The sequence below is a fragment of the Homalodisca vitripennis genome, chromosome 5 (genome assembly GCF_021130785.1).
Source record: "Homalodisca vitripennis isolate AUS2020 chromosome 5, UT_GWSS_2.1, whole genome shotgun sequence".
NCBI classification, from domain to species: Eukaryota; Metazoa; Arthropoda; class Insecta; order Hemiptera; family Cicadellidae; genus Homalodisca; species Homalodisca vitripennis.
In genome coordinates, this window is record NC_060211.1 from 85,837,578 (window position 1) to 85,856,229 (window position 18,652).

An 18,652-nucleotide genomic window follows, 5' to 3' on the forward strand; every position below is an offset into this window, starting at 1 on the left:
ACCTTGTGAACTATAAAGACATTTTAATACTTATTATCCTATTTCGTACAAAGACAAATCCAAAAACACAAAATGTCATAAAAATCGGTCCTACAATTCTCGAGTTTAAATGTATTATTTAAATCATGTAAGCTGTTCAATCAAATACATGAAATCTTATAGAGAAATGTGTAATAGGTCTATTGTGATATTTTTTTATCTTTTAGATCTACTTCAATGTTCTAACAGTCCAAAGCGTGTTGAAACCGTACAATGTGAAATTATCCTGCATTTCAACAATCAAATAAGGAAAATTGTCTGTCTTTTCCCAGTACGTGCAGAAACGTGTAATATGCAAGGGGCCTTAGTTTTCACGCGTTTTTAGGTTTCACCGTTTATGTAAGTACTCATTTACCTTATAAAATGTCCTAATACGTAACTTGGGACTGTGCTTTTGAACTAATATATCAATTCCTGCTCTAAATGTTCTAAAATATTAGAAATATTTTTCAACTAATAAAGATACAATAACCTAAATAGTGTCATTGTTAATGTACTTTTAACTGTACATCTTTAGCAAATATTAATTATTAGATGTAAATGAAACTTTTACTTTATAACTTTTAATATACATTTAAAGACACCCATCTTAGTTGTCTTTTAACAGAAGTAGGCTTCTCTAATCTGTGGCATGTATTTTATTCATTGGAACATAACAAAAAATTATCTATATAACAAAAAATACTAGAAACTTTATAATGGCCACAAATATACACACTTCTTAACAAATTTTTTTATCGTGGCAAGAAGGCGGTCCAACATGAGTCATAAGAGAGGACTCATTCATTAGTTCTAACACCAACTCTGAAAATAAAGAGCATTTAATTTCATTACAATTTACAGGAAATAAATTAAGTGCAACATTTAATGATACAACGTTTTTTACAAATCTATAAGGACCTTTCATAGTGAACTTAACGCTTGCTAGCGGAAGTCTATTTTGTGGGAGTGTAATGTTTAACTTAGTTAAAATAACTTAATTAACATAGGCCCATAGCTTTCATGGCGAAAGTAATTTATCTTATTGATTATTTTATATTGTTTTACATGGTATAAAAGTAAAAGTAGGGCTTGGAAATTATTTATATAAACGTACTATACTTAACAGGATTTTATTAATTTTATTACAAACAATAAAGATTAGTGGAATTTCAATTATTATCATACATCATTTTTCTTCTCAATAATTATGCCCAAAATAATTCACTCTTTTACTCAGTACTCGTGACCAGAACTGCTGAATTCCCCGAGTCCGCTGTGGCTTTCTTTTTCTGCACCGTAGTGATGACTGTAGCTCTCGTGTTTGTGTTCATGGACAGGAACTGGAATATGCACTGGCACCTTCACAGGGTATGGCACCTCCTTCTCCACTGGGTAGGGAACCTTCTTCTCCACTACAACTGGGTAAGGCTTCTCCACGGGGTATGGCACTGGCTTCTCAACTGGTACCTTGACGGGATATGGAACCTTTTTCTCCACAGGGTAAGGCACGTGCTTCACAACGGGTACATGGTAGGGGACAGGTCGAGGTACGGGCACCTTGACTGGGTAAGGTATGTGTTTCTCTACAGGGTAGGGAACCTTCTTCTCGACGTAAACAGGGTAGGGCTTGGATACGTGGTATGGCACTGGCCTGGGCACATGGACCTTCACAGGGTATGGTATCTTCTTCTCTACCGGGTAAGGTGCAGGAATGTACTCCTTGACCGGGTAAGGCACTGTCTTCGTCACGTGCACCGGGTAAGGCTTCGGCACATGGATGGGGACCGGCCTCTCGACGTGAACCTTGACTGGGTACGGCACCTTCTTCTCCACATGGACAGGGTACGGCACCTTCACCTCCTTCTGGATAGTGATAGTCTTAATTTTGTGGCCGTAATCACCAATGTAACCATCGTCTTCCAAGTCATGCCCTCCAAAGTGTCCTCCACTGAAGTCGTGATGGCCGAAATCCTTAATGTCTCTCTTATCGTGTTTCTTTCCTGGTGATATCTCTTCAGAAACAACCACAGCAATCAAAGTCAGTACCAGAAGACTCCTCATTGTTGGGCAGCTGAGTGAATGTGCGGTAGAGCTAGCTGCAAGCGCTATATATATACCTGTATATCCACGTACGAGCTGGATTACGACACCAGTTATATCACTTGTTCACTGCTAACATATTATTATATGATTCTTTTATCTTAGGTTATGTACTAGCGTAATTCATTGTACTAATGAACTATCTGGGAAATAAATAAAAACCAAATGTTAAATCCACATAATTTAAATTTTGAATAATACCTCCCACTTTCAATATATATTTAAGGTGTGGTGGATCATTCTTACAATATGTCTGCTTTGGTCGCAATTGTTATATTGGTCTGAAAATTGTTGAATGAAGACGGCCTTCCACAGCGGTGTAGAAATTTTCTAAAATTGGAATTGTAAAAGCAATTTTTCGTCGCGATTTCCACCATAAAAATCTTTGATATTATTTAAAGTTCATAAGAATTTAAAACTCTTTTAGTTTCTTCGTATTAGTTATACATCGTTGTTTTATTTGAAAGCGCTTTCTATTATATCTTTTAATGTATGTTTTTCATTTTGAAGAATACTTGAGTTAATAAATTAATACTAGTATTTTAATGTGTATTTTAGTATTTTATTCATCTATAGATTATTTTACATTTTATTCCAAAATATTATACTTTTCTGTTTATGAGTTGTATAAATTATAATGATACAATATACTGAATTATTTCTTTTTTGATATAAACAATATTTATCTCTATAACACTTTATTAAGTTAATAATTAAATAATTGTTTACTTTATATCAAAATTTATTAAGGAAGAAATATTCAGTTTAAATTCGGTAATATTTTTAATGTAGTATTCATCGTAAGAAGATATATAATAGTTAATTGAATAAATTAGCCTGTTATTGCTTTATAAGCAATATAATTATTTTACCTTATACTGCAATATAATGAAACGTTTTCAATGGTACAGGAAAAAGTTTATTTCAATCACTTTTCAGAAAATACTATTTTAAATTGAAGTAATACTATTAGTACTTATCATAATGGTAACACTTGATCGCTATATGGTTTATACATAGGTTCCAGACCAACTAATTCATAAATTTACGGTTGTACAGATATCCTATGAGTCCGTAAAGTTCCACTGAAGGTACAACTCAACATGAGTTTCATTGCTTTGTTAGCTTTTGTTAAAATGGTTACATGAAATATAATCCCCAATTTACTGTTTTATAAGAGTTCATTATACTCTAATTGCAACGTAGTTAATACATCAGTTTCCTAGCTCTGTACGCGAGTTTTGTAATGCATCTATAGTTGTGGAACATTTTATCTTCGGCGTGTTTCATAAACTACAAATTAGGTGTAAGCCACATCATGTTTTGTGTAACAGACTTCACCAAAGTGCAATTTAAAAGTTCAAGTCTCTAACTCATTTCATTATTGGGAGATACAGCGGCGGATAATAATACGACAAAAATATTTTATATTCCCAGGATCAATACATACAAAAGATCAATTCTGTCAGCCAACTGAGTGATAGGCTTCAACACACTCAGCCAAATTCCATGGTTTGACATGCAACATAATAAAACTCGTTCATGTCTATGTGGAACAGTTTTATGCAAAATTGAAAGTCCGTAGATAAATATTTCTCGAGATATATTGCTACATGACGCACTCACATTTTTGTTTATTTATTCGGTTTCATGTCAGTATATACATATTAAAGGTCTAACCGCCAAATCACCATAAAGTGAAGCTAGATGTGTTGAGAAAATTAGGCCACGTTTATTAATACGAGTTTTTCACATATTAAAATATGCTATGAGTTATGAGTATAGCGAGTTTGTTTGAATATTTATTTATTCTGCTATTTTCTCGTTGCCATCATGACCCATAAAACCAAATAAAAATTATTCGCTAACGCTCAGCTAAATCCCATGGAATAGCGTGCACCATAATTGAACTCAGTGTTCCTAATATAGAACACTGCAGCCCAATACAATAGGCTTCATGAAAATTTAAAGTCTATAGGTCAGCTCGTTTTTGAGATATTGTGCGTAGAGACATAAATGAAGTTTGCCCAGCCATTCGGACGATAGGAAGAACTTATTACTATTCTTTAATTAAATATCTATAATAATTATATTTAAAGTCTTCTGAGATAAATATATATGATCGCACATATATGATATACATGTAGATCTCAGATCGTATCAATGGTGGTGAGTTTACACTACAAAAATAAAACTTTATTTCGTTGCTCATAGTATTATAAAAACCGATAAATGAAATTTAAAATGGACGCGATTTGCTTCTGTTTCCTCTCTTCACATATCTATCAATGGGAAATGTCTCATTTTAAAAATTTAACTAATATTTATCCAAACGCTTTCTTACATTTTCGATACTTTAATTGCTACTAAGAATAAATTGATGATAATTAAATAATTGATAAATCAATGATAATGATTGTTTCATTTTACTTATTACTGCATATAAGTAAATTATGCAGTCTAAATTCATTAAAGAATTTAATTTGTGTTTGATAATAATAATGTGTTGAATTTTCGAATATTTGTAAGGCCGGAGTCAAGGCTATCACATTTTTCTGGTTCACAAAATATCGGCAAGGTGGCTAACACAGTTTAAAGGTAAGTGTTGGGGGCCAGATTTGAATGTTACAAGGTGAATCTAAATCAATTCGTCAAATTAAAGATCAATATGGGTTCTTTCTCACAGGCTTCTAGGGTTTTATTTTAAAATTTTCAATTAAAATATCAACATCTACACAATTCAGAAAATCGTACAACTAATTTTAACCAAAGAGGTTGAATATGGGGTTATTCAAGGTAGTATATTAGGACCACTATTGATTCTAACTTATATAAAAAATATTGGTAAAATTTACCTACTAGGTGGCCAGATCTTTCTATATGCAGATGGCACAGCCTTGTTGTTCGAGAGATCCACCTGGGGGGAAGCATATTGAGCGGCGGAGCGGGGGCTGCGCACTGTCAAACGATGGTTTGACCAAAATCAGCTCACAGTCAATTTACATAAAACCAAGTGCATGGCAATATCACTGAGAGCTGACGGAGATCCTGTGAACCTTACTTTGAAACTCCATACTTGTTCAGGCCAGAATGAATGTGGCTGCGAAACTGTTGAAAGATTGTCAGATTGTGTAATATTTGATAGTAGACTTAAGTGGACAGCTCATGTGCAATTGTTAAAGAACAGATTAAGAAAGTTTATTTATATATTTTCTCTTCTTCATAAAATATTAACGCCTGTTTTGATGAAAACAGTTTATCACGCATATGTACAATCATTATTACAACTTTGTATTATTGCTTAGGGCGGAGCATATCAAACTATTCGTCTACCATTACATACTTCATAGAAAGCCATTTTGAAAGCGGCATTACAAAAACCAACTAGTTACTCATCTGAATTTTTATTTAATGAGTTCAAGGTTTTTAATATAACTCAGTTATATGCAAGAACAATAATCTTATATATTTTAAAAAATAAAGAAAATATGTTCAAAAAACCAACCACCCATACGTTACAAGAACACAGATTAACTCGGGTATTATAACACCAAGAATCAATAAATACAGTATATAAATTTTACAGAAACTTTTTATATAGCTAGTATTGTTTTCTCAAAATTACCTCACCAAATGAAAACTCCCGGTCCATGCAGTTATTATTCATATAAGAAAGTAGTTAATAATTGGCTAGTAGAATTAGGTAGAACAGGGATTGATGTCTTTAAGTCCACTTATAGGGCAACGTAAATGCCGGGGTACTTACGTATCTCGGTAGTTTGTGCGTGGGTGTCTGTCTGTGTCAGCCTGTGTTTCTGTGTGTGCCTGTTTCCGTGCGCGCGCGCGCGCGCGCGTGTGTGTGTGTGTGTTCACAGTTCACAAACTCTTTATTCATTTTAATATAAGTCACAATACATTGTCCCAATTCACCCTGTGTGTGTGTGTGTGTGTGTGTGTGTGTGTGTGTGTGTGTGTGTGTGTGTGTGTGTGTGTGTGTGTGTGTGTGTGTGTGTGTGTGTGTGTGTGGTGTGTGTGTGTGTGTGTGTGTGTGTGTGTGTGTGTGTGTGTGTGTGTGTGTGTGTGTGTGTGTGTGTGTGTGTGTGTGTGTGTGTGTGTGTGTGTGTGTGTGTGTGTGTGTGTGTGTGTGTGTGTGTGTGTGTGTGTGTGTGTGTGGTGTGTGTGTGTGTGTGTGTGTGTGTGTGTGTGTGTGTGTGTGTGTGTGTGTGTGTGTGTGTGTGTGTGTGTGTGTGTGTGTGTGTGTGTGTGTGTGTGTGTGTGTGTGTGTGTGTGTGTGTGTGTGTGTGTGTGTGGTGTGTGTGTGTGTGTGTGTGTGTGTGTGTGTGTGTGTGTGTGTGTGTGTGTGTGTGTGTGTGTGTGTGTGTGTGTGTGTGTGTGTGTGTGTGTGTGTGTGTGTGTGTGTGTGTGGTGTGTGTGTGTGTGTGTGTGTGTGTGTGTGTGTGTGTGTGTGTGGTGTGTGTGTGTGTGTGTGTGTGTGTGTGTGTGTGTGTGTGTGTGTGTGTGTGTGTGTGTGTGTGTGTGTGTGTGTGTGTGTGTGTGTGTGTGTGTGTGGTGTGTGTGTGTGTGTGTGTGTGTGTGTGTGTGTGTGTGTGTGTGTGTGTGTGTGTGTGTGTGTGTGTGTGTGTGTGTGTGTGTGTGTGTGTGTGTGTGTGTGTGTGTGTGTGTGTGTGTGTGTGTGTGGTGTGTGTGTGTGTGTGTGTGTGTGTGTGTGTGTGTGTGTGTGTGTGTGTGTGTGTGTGTGTGTGTGTGTGTGTGTGTGTGTGTGTGTGTGTGTGTGTGTGTGTGTGTGTGTGTGTGTGTGTGTGTGTGTGTGTGTGTGTGTGTGTGTGTGTGTGTGTGTGTGTGTGTGTGTGTGTGTGTGTGTGTGTGTGTGTGTGTGTGTGTGTGTGTGTGTGTGTGTGTGTGTGTGTGTGTGTGTGTGTGTGTGTGTGTGTGTGTGTGTGTGTGTGTGTGTGTGTGTGTGTGTGTGTGTGTGTGTGTGTGTGTGTGTGTGTGTGTGTGTGTGTGTGTGTGTGTGTGTGTGTGTGTGTGTGTGTGTGTGTGTGTGTGTGTGTGTGTGTAGGCATGTGTGGGATAGAGAGGATGGATGTATCGCAAATTAGGTGGTACTAGGTAAAACTTGTGATTGTGTCTCTTTCTGAAATCAATCATGCGTGGAATGTTTGCTATTTGGAAATGAGTTACACAGGGCAAAACTATTTATGCCCTTAATGGGTTATAATTTTACTACATATTTGTACCTTGCTATAGTTAGAGCCACAGTCTGTACGGCCAGATATATTGCTTCTGTTATTTCCACTTCAAAAACAAAGAATGTGTAAAATTGCTGTTAATTATTTTAAATATATCACTTGGTTAACTGAATGTGGACTGATTGGACTCGATTCTCGCGCACAGGTTACGAGGATCCCCATGCGAGGATCCCTTTCTATACTTAGTTACTATGGATGTTTAATGTGTTTTTATGGCTGGAAATAAATGTATTTTCTTTTTTTAAACATCTACACAATTCAGAAAATCGTACTGCTTTGAATCCAGCCTCACAAAAAAATAAAAAATAAATAAATATGAACTATTTGTCGGTGCAAAAGAGAAAACTCAAATTTAGAGTCGGAAATATAATTAATCAGAATCAGAAATGCTACTCGTAAACGTAAAAACAAGAAATAAAAATGTTTCGCAAATTTGAATAACCTTGGAATCACTTAAGTATGAACACTGAAATATGTATAACTGATACATGATACATATAACTCCTTCCGTTTCAGAAATATAGTACTCCATCGTATTAAATCCAATGTTATCAATTTATTACTCAATAACATTAACCAAGGATAAATAGACATACATCAAACGGAACAATTATAAAACAATTAATCACACTACACTGTATTTGATTGATTCCCTTAAAACTTGATCAATCCCTCAAATAAAAGCAAGATTAACTGTGAACGTTTAATCAACAACGTTTAATTATCAACTGAACTCTATTGTGATATTATTTTTATAATGTAATATTTAATCTTTATAGGACAAAAAAAGGATGGATTGCTCACGTGATTGGATTCTAACACTACTAAGGGTAACCTGAATGCGTTTTCAATAATTACCATAATTTATTAAGATCTGTTTTTTGAAGTCTGTCAATAACGACTATAAAGGATATTAAAACCATTTTTTTTCTCATTGATCAGAGTAGAGAAAATATTTGATTGATCTAGTAAAACGTCTTGTGGGTCCTGCGATGTGATCCTAAATTGAATATTTTTTCACTTAAATAAGTGGATAAATAACTGGGATCGTTATATAAATCAAAATGTGTAAATGCCATTATCTCATTGTATTATTTTAAGGCTGATATAAGGTAAAATGATGTAAGAACTCTATATGTAGTAATAACTATGTCAATGACCATATGAACTAAGGATGAGAATAGGCTGGGGTCGGTACAACTGCTGGCAGTGCGGAGAAGAGAACTACCGACAGTATCGTCTGTCAACCACGCACCGATCACAACACACACTATATTTTCGCATTGGTTTTATTGTATACAATTTTAACTCATTACTTTTGGTTTTGTTTTTTATTTTGTTGCATCGTTGTTTAAAAACCAATGATTGTACACGAAAGTCTGTGTTAACTGAACACGTTCAGTCGCATAATATTTTTGTTCCAACTCTAAAAGAATAGCAATGTACAGCAACACAACACATGCTATCCTTGCTGTGCTTGTGGTTTTGTTTTGTTATACATAATGGAACATTTGTCAAGGAAAAGTGGAGCAAGCTATGGAGGAAAACGTGTGTGGCTTTTGGAATATGATTAATAATTAAGTAATTAGGATTACATTAATTATATAAAACGATAGCAAACGTTACATTTTTCATAACATTACTGTATTTCGTTTAGATTGTTAATTCAATTCAAAAAAATAATATCTTGTTTTAAGTAAGTTTCTATAGTAAGGCTAAATTATTGTGTTATCTTTTATGTTTACTAAAACCCAATAGACAACTGAGCAGATGCTAATAAATGGTGTTTCTTAAGGACGGTGTACGTAATAATACCATGTTTTGGTTAGTAATTACAAGATACAGCATATTTATAGCTTATTATACAATCAAACCTATCATTCTCTTCTACTTTTTGAGTTGGAAACATTTGGTTTTTGAATGGCTGCGTTGACTGAAATTGGTTGCTCAAAATGGTTTAAGATCCGGAGGGACTGAGTCTTGTTGGAGATCTGTCTCTCGTGGAGTCCCTCTTTGATGGAACCTTTGTTAGTTTCTCTTTAAATTAATACTGTTACTAATTTTATTACAAACTCCCAATGTCACTTATATATAGATGATTTTCAAATTTATAAACGTTGTACAATTAGTGATTTTAACAACAATGTTATTTTGAATAATTATGACACGAACTATATCAATTTATGGGCATCACAGCATGGCCGAAAACGTAATCATGGCAAGACTAAAACTACAAACAGAAACAGAAACAAAAAAAACATAACATACATAAGAAACTGTACGAACTAACGACATACTTTAACTAACGAAACTGACTTGGACATAAACAAGAAATTGACTACCAATGTTCAAGGTCTTGACTACTGTGACAGGGTGAAAAGTCTTGGAATGCTGTTGAGAAAAAGAACTGATCACATTAATAAAACTAGCAACAGAGATTTTGCTGGAGTCCATAGCTTCAAACCCTTTGCTGTATCCTTGCCTTTTGATGTTAAGGTAATACTAGTAGAGACTTTTTCCTCACTTTAACTACTGTGATGTGGTAATAAATTACATAAATGTTACGCTCCTCTAACAGGCTTCAACGTGCATAAAACTTTTGGCTTTGTTACATTGTAATTTGAGATGCCATTATCACGTGACTCGATATTTTAAGCAATTTCTATTATTAAACTGAGGGAGCTACGTAACTATGACATCCTTACTCTTATGTACGCAAATCTTAAAACTGGATCTCCTAATTACTTGTCCGACTGATTTGTCTTTAAGTCTTCCGTAAATACGCACACACAATATGTGGTATGGATCTTCTTGACTCATTATTCCTGTCCATCGAACAGCTATGTTTAACAACCTCTGAGACGTAATTCTTAAGGATTGGTTTGTGCATGATGGGTGGACGTAGCAGTAGTGCTTCAGCAAAGACGAGAAGCATTAAGTTTCAATGAGGAAGATGTGTTAAATAATAATTAAGATTAGTAAGAGTTTTATTTTATTTTATTGATCTTTTCAGTATGATTTTAGGTCAAATTTGTATTGTAAGAACTTATTGAAATTATTTAGGTTTTACTTATATTTAATATTATAATATTCTATTTAACTGTAATTGTTTTGAAGTTGAGGGAAGAGAAGACTTATCAGTACTAACTCCGCCCTTGAAAATAAGGACAATTTCATTTCATTACATTTGTACAAGACATACTGAAATCTTCACTGTGATCTCAACACTTGCAAGCGAAGGTCTATTTTGAGTGATTAATTTAATGTATTACACCTATGGTCTTGGGTTTCATTGTGAAATTGATAAATATAAACATTATATGTTTATTTTATTAAATATGTTATATTTTATAAGTGGAATATAAGGAAAAATAGTGTTTCAATATAAATTACAACAACGTCGTTTATGTAACAGAATTTCCTTTATTACAGTGAAAAAATAACAAATAAACTTTTTACAGTAAAAATCAGGCAAATTTCAAGGGACATTTTGCATCTCTAAAACGTAAATTATAATTCAATCCTTTTCAAATTACAAACTCTTTTACTCAGTATTCATGACCAGAGCTGCTGAAGTCCCCGAGCCCGCTGTGGCTTTCTCCTTCTCCACCGTAGTGATGACTGTAGCTCTCATGTTTGTCTTCGTGGACAGGAACTGGAATGTGAACAGGCACCTTCACAGGGTATGGCACCTCCTTCTCCACTGGGTATGGAACCTTCTTCTCCACTACAACTGGGTAAGGCTTCTCCACGGGATATGGCACTGGCTTCTCAACTGGTACCTTGACGGGGTAGGCGACTTTCTTCTCCACAGGGTAAGGAACGTGCTTCACCACAGGTACGTGGTAGGGGACAGGTCGAGGAACATGCACCTTGACTGGGTAAGGGATGTGCTTCTCTACAGGATAGGGGACCTTCTTCTCGACATAGACAGGGTAAGGCTTGGATACGTGGTATGGCACTGGCCTGGGCACATGGACCTTCACAGGGTACGGAATTTTCTTCTCTACCGGATAAGGTGCAGGAATGTACTTCTTCACCGGGTAAGGCACTGTCTTCGTCACGTGCACCGGGTAAGGCTTCGGCACGTGGACGGGGACCGGCCTCTCGACGTGAACCTTGACAGGGTACGGTACCTTCTTCTCCACATGGACTGGGTACGGCACCTTCACCTCCTTCTGGATCGTGATGGTCTTAACTTTGTGGTGATGATGTTGGCCGTAATCTCCAATGTAACCATCATCTTCCAAGTCATGACCTCCAAAATGGCCTCCACTGAAGTCATAGTGGCCGAAGTCATTGATGCCTCTCTTATCGTGTTTCTTGTCCGGGGATGTCTCGTCAGAAACAACTACAGCAATCAAAGTCAGTACCAGAAGACTCCTCATTGTTGGCCTGCTGTGTGAATGTGCGGTAGATCTGCCTTCAAACGCTATATATACTCGTACCAATCTGCGAGTTGGATTACGACACCAGTTACATCACTTGTTCAGTACTAACATGTTATTATATCATTATTTTATCACTGGTAATGTACTCGCGTAATTAATTGTACATGTAACCTATCTCGAAAATATGTTAAAAACCAAATATGTTATCCGTATCATTTTATTTTTAAACGATTCCTCCATGTTTTATGTTTATTAAAGTTGAAGTGGACCATACTTTAAATATAATAATAATAATGATAAATTTATTTCCAAATAACAACAAATAATTACAATAAATCCAACAGTAATACAATAATTCAAAATAAGGTAAACATTACATAGCATATATAAAAAATATAACATAGCATATACAAAAAAAAAAAGTGATTTGCTCAGGCTGACCAATTAATTTTACACTTACCAGTTAATTAAAAGGAAAATACAATGAACATTATTTTTGTTGGTTGTTTTTGGATATATGTACGCATAGTTTAGAATGATTTTTGCCTACAATTTGATGACTGATAATGACCTTCTACAAAGCTGGAGAAGTATTTTAAAATTTTAAATTTGTTAGCAATATTTCGTTTCAAACGTAAAATTTTAATATTATATACAGTGCCTAAGAATTAAGAACACTCTTAGTTATTTTCTTTTTCTAGTATACCTTACACTGTATGTTTATAACTTATTAAGTATAAAGATTGCGCTTGAAAATTGTAAATAAATTAATATTAGTACCTACTGTAATGTGTACCCTAGTATTTTATTACTTTTAATTTTCTATATAATATTTCAACATTTAACTCCGAAATTTTACTTTTTCTGTTTACGAGCTATAATTATAATGATATAAAATACAGTATTATTTTAAAAAGTCTATCCCATAAAAAAACATACTTACCTGTAAAACCACTTTATTATTTATGTAAAGTATTAAATCATTACTTTACCTATAAAGGAAGAATTATTCAGTTTAAACACAGTAATATTTGTAATATACATCGTAAGAAAACAAATAAAAATTAGTGGAATAAATGGGACTGTTAGTGCTTTATAAGCAATATAATAATTTTATCTTAGACTGTAATAAAAAAAAATAATTTAAATGGCACAGGCAAAATTTTATTTTAATAACTTTTCGGATACACTAATTTAAATTACGGCAATACTTCAACTATTTCCGTCGGACTGTACATAACTCGATCACTATCTGTTTTATATATATCCTAGCCAACCCTAGGAATTATAGAAAGAACTTTAGACATTAGAAAGAAATTCTATACGTAAATGACGACAATGACAGTATATATTATGATATATATATATATATATATATATATATATATATATATATATATATATATATATATATATATATATATATATAAAATGTAATGAAAGTAGCTAAAACCCTTTTAAAAATATCTTTTTACATGTATGTAACACATTTCAAAATTCAAAATTCTCCATCAGTCACCAAACAAGAAATAATACATTTAAACTTATTGAAAACAAAGTGAACCAAAATGATGACAAACAGGAATTATACAAACAATCTGGAGTATACAAAATTAACTGTAGTGACTGTGAAAGCTATTATATTGGGCAAACTGGAAGAAATTTTAATAAAAGGTTTAAAGAACACATACATGCTTTGAAAACAAATAACATGTCTACAATAAAATCAAATTTTGCTGAACACTTATTGGAGACTGACCATAACTACACAAATATTGAAAAGAACATGGAAATTTTAGATATCGAAAGGAAAGGAGAGAAATTAAATACAAAAGAAGAATTACATATTTATCTAAATTATAATAAAGATCCTCATAACATTTTAAATAGTAATCTGAAAAAAAAGACAAATCCAATTTTTGAAAAAATTAAAATATTACATACAGATTACTAATAAGAAAATTACATCTGTGTCATTTAAATTTAACATATGTTTAAAAGGTCTAAATGTGTATATATAATTGTTTATTATTTATTAGAGGTTAATGTACACTGATGATGGTTAAAAACCGAAACACGTGTATATAATAAAAAGATTTTTTTAAAGGGTTTAGTTACTTTCATTACATTTATATATATATATATATATATATATACAGGGTGAGTTTTTAAAGTGATCCAATAGCTAACTTTTTAATTACATGACTTAGCACCACACTTTAAATTTGGAACTTGCTCAATTTTAAGTTTTACTCAGGAATACACTTTCAAATTTTTTTTAAGATGGCCGCCATTTTCCAATATGGTGGCCAACTTTAAAATATTTTATGAAACACCCTGTATTTTATGTTGTTTTTAGATTCTACTCTACAAAATAAGACATTTTTGCTTCTGAAAGTTTTTCTATATCTCTAATGGTTCAGGAGCTACGTGGACTGAAAGTTTTCACCATCAGTCCGAAAAAATCCGAAAACTTCCACGTAGCTCCTGAACCACTAGAGATATAGAAAAACTTTCAGAAGCAAAAATGTCACAATAAATACCGATGTTTTTTAGTTTTATTTATTTTGTTATAAATTTATGACATAATTTGCTAATTAATAAAAGTCAGTGAAAACACATTGGGTAGTAGAGTGAAACGCCGCCTACCGCATCAGAATACGACGATCCAGTCAGAAATGGCAGCGCATAATGTACTTCACAATGTGTACCTAAAACAACCCGCCATTTCTGATTGGATAAACCTTTTAAGATGCGGTTTGCGGCATTCAACTCTACTAAGTGAGCTCTTTCAAATGAGGTATCACTCGACCCATGCTTCAATTTAAGATTTCCATGTTGTCCTCTGTGGGCCGTCCCCCCATGGTTGGCATGTCATGGCAATAGCAAGAAAAAATAATTTACATAGTCATATGACACTGTGCAAAGTTTATAGATGTTATCTCCTATGGTTTTTAAAATATTAAGCCGTACCCATACTTTTCAAACACCCTGTATATGCATTTTTTTTTTTGTCTATAGGTCAGTTCGTATTTTAGATATTGTGTGAACAGACAGACAGAAAGGAATTATTGTTTGCCAGCCCTAGGAATTATAGAAAGAACTTTAGACATTAGAAAGAAATTCTAGACTATTCGTAAATAACGACAATGACAGTATTTAAATTCTACTGAGATAATCATATTTAATCATTTTACATGCAGTACACATATCGCACCAATGTTAGGTGCATTTACCAACATAAAACTACATTTCGATGCATGTTGGATTAAAAGAACCCGGTAGATTTCATTTAAACTGGACGCGACGATTTGCTGCTTCCTCTCTTCTTTGCACCAGGCTAACAATTTGGTGGTTTCAGCCTCTTCTATCGAATCTTAGTAAAGCAATAATTAATCACCGCCAAAGCATTCTGAATCCAGTCGTTACACATTTAGTACAAATTTGATTTGAATTTTAGAACAAACCTGACAACCTCTACAACAAACTAACTATTCATCTCGTACGCCAACCTTTACAACAAACTAACTATTCATCTCGTACGCCAACCTTTACAACAAACTAACTATTCATCTCGTACGCCAACCTTTTGACAATACACGGAAGTTTGCGCAACAGGCTACAGGCACACATTCTTCTGTTTTTGCCAAAAGACGTTTAAAATACTTGTTACTCGAAGCCTAAATCTGAAATGAAATGAAATTTGCGGACACTTAAGTGCAAGATGAGTGTAGTCCACGTTGTATCCACAATTATTACATGTGATAGTGGTGGTGATTAGACAAGAATGATTAATACTACGTAGCCATGTTTAAAAAGTTTCTAGTGACATACTTTAAACTTTATAATACTGGTAATATTACTAGGCGTGATTTTCACTAGCTTTAATTAATACGTTGCATTATAAAAAGAAGCAGATTTAGAGTCAAAATTCTTTACAGTATTAGTTTTGTGAAAAACATTTTTGGTTCGCAGAGGTGAAAGGCAGAGAACAATTTTTGAGTGACACTCCTGACGCAGACCTACTTTTAGGTATTTTTCAAACGCGCCATGATTATGAGCAAAAGGTCTAGTGTTATTCTACCTAATCGTGAAACATTACAATGTTTTAATACACATCCTTGAAACTTTAAAAATAGCTTTTTTGGCCTAGTGGTTCTTCTGGAAAAAACCAAAAACCTCTTGAAACTACAACTCTTTCTAAGGTTGAAAGAGACAACCAATTATAATGACAATTATTAATTATATTGATGTGGAGTATTAGTAACTCACTCTTACAGAGTCTACAGTTTCACCTGGTCATGGCTTGGACGTTCTCTTCCACGATAACCAGATAAAGAGATATAAGAACATTTAAACTGGTTGAGCGGTCAAACTGGAATTCGCACAAACAATGATAATACAACGGATCATTCAAAAGAACCCAGATTTGATACGGAAATGTGTTATGAACAAAGTTAAAAAATACGGAAGGATAGAGTGTTATACGTCACTTGAAAATTATATATATATATATATCCTCAACAACCCTCCTTATTTATATTACTATCTAAAAGATTCTGACTAGTGTTACGAGTGTTTCGATCAGTAAAAAAATAATACTTGATATAGGAGCTATTTCCGAAGTATTCATGTATTTTAACTATATACATAGTATATGGTGCAAATAAATAAATTGTTACGACATATTGTTCGTGTAGTATTGAATATATTCGTGTACAATATTTTTATTTTATCAGAGAAATTACAAATTTTATTAAAATTCTAAATCTAAATTATTCATTAAAAATGGTGAGTTCTCATACCACAGGATAAAAAGGGTTTTCCATTTTCTGCTCGATCATTTTATACTAAGTTAATCATTGTGTCAAATTTTATTGGTTTTATCATCTTTATTATCAATTTGATCAGTTACACATTTTTATTGTTATAACATTAAATTTAAACTTACAACAACCTATTTACAAACAGTTTTTCATGACCACTGCCCTTCGCAAGTTATCGAAAACTACAAACCTAACCTATAAATAATTTAAGCTTAATTGGTTTAAATATGGCCAAAACAATAAAGAGACAATCAAAATCCCATAATAACATGAGAGTACACGTGTTTTGCACAAGTATTATAAAATTCTGAGAATTCAGCATACTCTAGAATCGTTGCATTAGGTGATAAAATTTGGTTTAAATATTCACTTATCATTTTATTTTCTGAAAGGCTAATTTAGATCTATAGAAGTCAATAATGATATATGTAAAATAATAGTAAAACATGTTTTAACTTGTAGAAATATTGCAAATTCTTCCCCAGCCGCCCGACTATAGGAGTATCAGGAGTAGGAGGTACATGTCAGGACGCGTGTGGGCGTGTGCGCCCCGGAAGGAAGCCGCGGGTCATGTGGAGTATCTCCAGTTTCACCCTACCTCACTTCCGTCCTTGGCATCAGGTGTAAGTCCTGTGGCTGAGGGTAATCTACTACGTAACTGACATTTTGTCATAACACGCCACAGGGGTTGAAGGTCACCACTGCAACGCCATTGTGAGGAAAACTTGATTAACTTTCGATAATACTCATATAACACAACAAATGTTAGCAATGTATTCAACCACAATACTAAAATATTGATTCAGAGTTAACTAACGACTCTTTTTCATTTTCATTAACGAAATATTTCCTTTGTGATTTTACCAAACAGTGCTGCCATATTTGGAAGACGCGTTATGTATTGCTAATCAAGAGTTCGCTTTTTCAGACATGTAGTACTCCGCTCACGATTCTAAGAATAACTTATTATCCTTTCATATATATAACATGGAGTTTGTGCTTACGAAATGTAAAATCCACAGTGTATATAATTTTATAACGAGCCCACTTTGCCCAATGCAACGGATAGAATAATTGTCACCAAAGCAAGAATAATATTTTTGACTAGAGATAAAGTACTTCCTTTTTATATTTTGAAGAAAAATCAGAATGTTTTCTATAGAATAAAATAGCATAAAGCTGCAATATGTAAACTTTGGAAGTTTCACATCTTGTAAATTATGATGCTAATATGTTTGTGATGTACAAATATGAAAGAGGATATCTATAATTTAAGTAATGCCCATATAAAGTTTCAATTCAGTTTCCATATTTATTTTCGAGGATAACATAATACAAAAAATTAATTCACCTGGGTTATCATAACTGTTTTAGATGCACTATGGAATGGTATTTCCAAACATTCATAAGTTTACAGATATTTGATCTGTGAAAAACTAAAGAATTTTGAAGGTTTAAACACAACGTCACATAAATTTGGTTTGCTAGTTACTACGCATATGAGTATTGTAAATAATCCAAAATTGTCGCCTTGAAATAAAAAGTTCCTAAGGACCCAGATAGAAAAATTCAAGTTTGTAGGATACGACATGTACTTAAATCATGTAGTAGTTGATGTTGTTAATTTGATTTTTTGACAACGAATAACCGTGAAACAGATAACAACAAAAGTAAAAAGCGATTATGGAGTCCAAAATAAGAACAAATCTAAATATGTCTTTAATTGAATCTTGTTATACAGTGTAATCAAAAATTGATAACCGGTTTTAAATCATTTAACCCTTTCGGATTTTAGACTAACTAAAAGTTCATACAAATATATATTGGGCATGAATTGGATTTCTACGCATTGGGTATTAAATGGTAAAAAGACACTGTATCTTCCTACTTAAAACACTTTATTTTTCAATGAGCAGAGAGAACCTAGAAATTCATACGCTAGATTATCAACATTGTTGAATTTGTAGATAAATACCTTTTTCATACTACGAGTATTTCATGGTGAAAAGATATTTTCTGCATTATTCGTTACATGCTGTGATAA

The 18,652-nt window shown here is 33.6% G+C and overlaps 1 protein-coding gene across 1 annotated transcript; it reads right to left on the reverse strand.

The window, feature by feature from the left end:
- Positions 1-1,254: 1,254 nt before the first annotated feature.
- LOC124363537 (extensin-3-like) lies at positions 1,255-11,779 on the reverse strand. The gene is made up of 4 exons (XM_046818787.1): positions 11,564-11,779; positions 10,954-11,497; positions 4,981-5,079; positions 1,255-2,033 (listed from the first exon to the last, which is right to left on the reverse strand). The coding sequence occupies exons 1-4, from the start codon at positions 11,777-11,779 to the stop codon at positions 1,255-1,257; spliced, it is 1,638 nt and encodes a 545-aa protein (XP_046674743.1).
- Between the last annotated feature and the right edge of the window lie 6,873 nt (positions 11,780-18,652).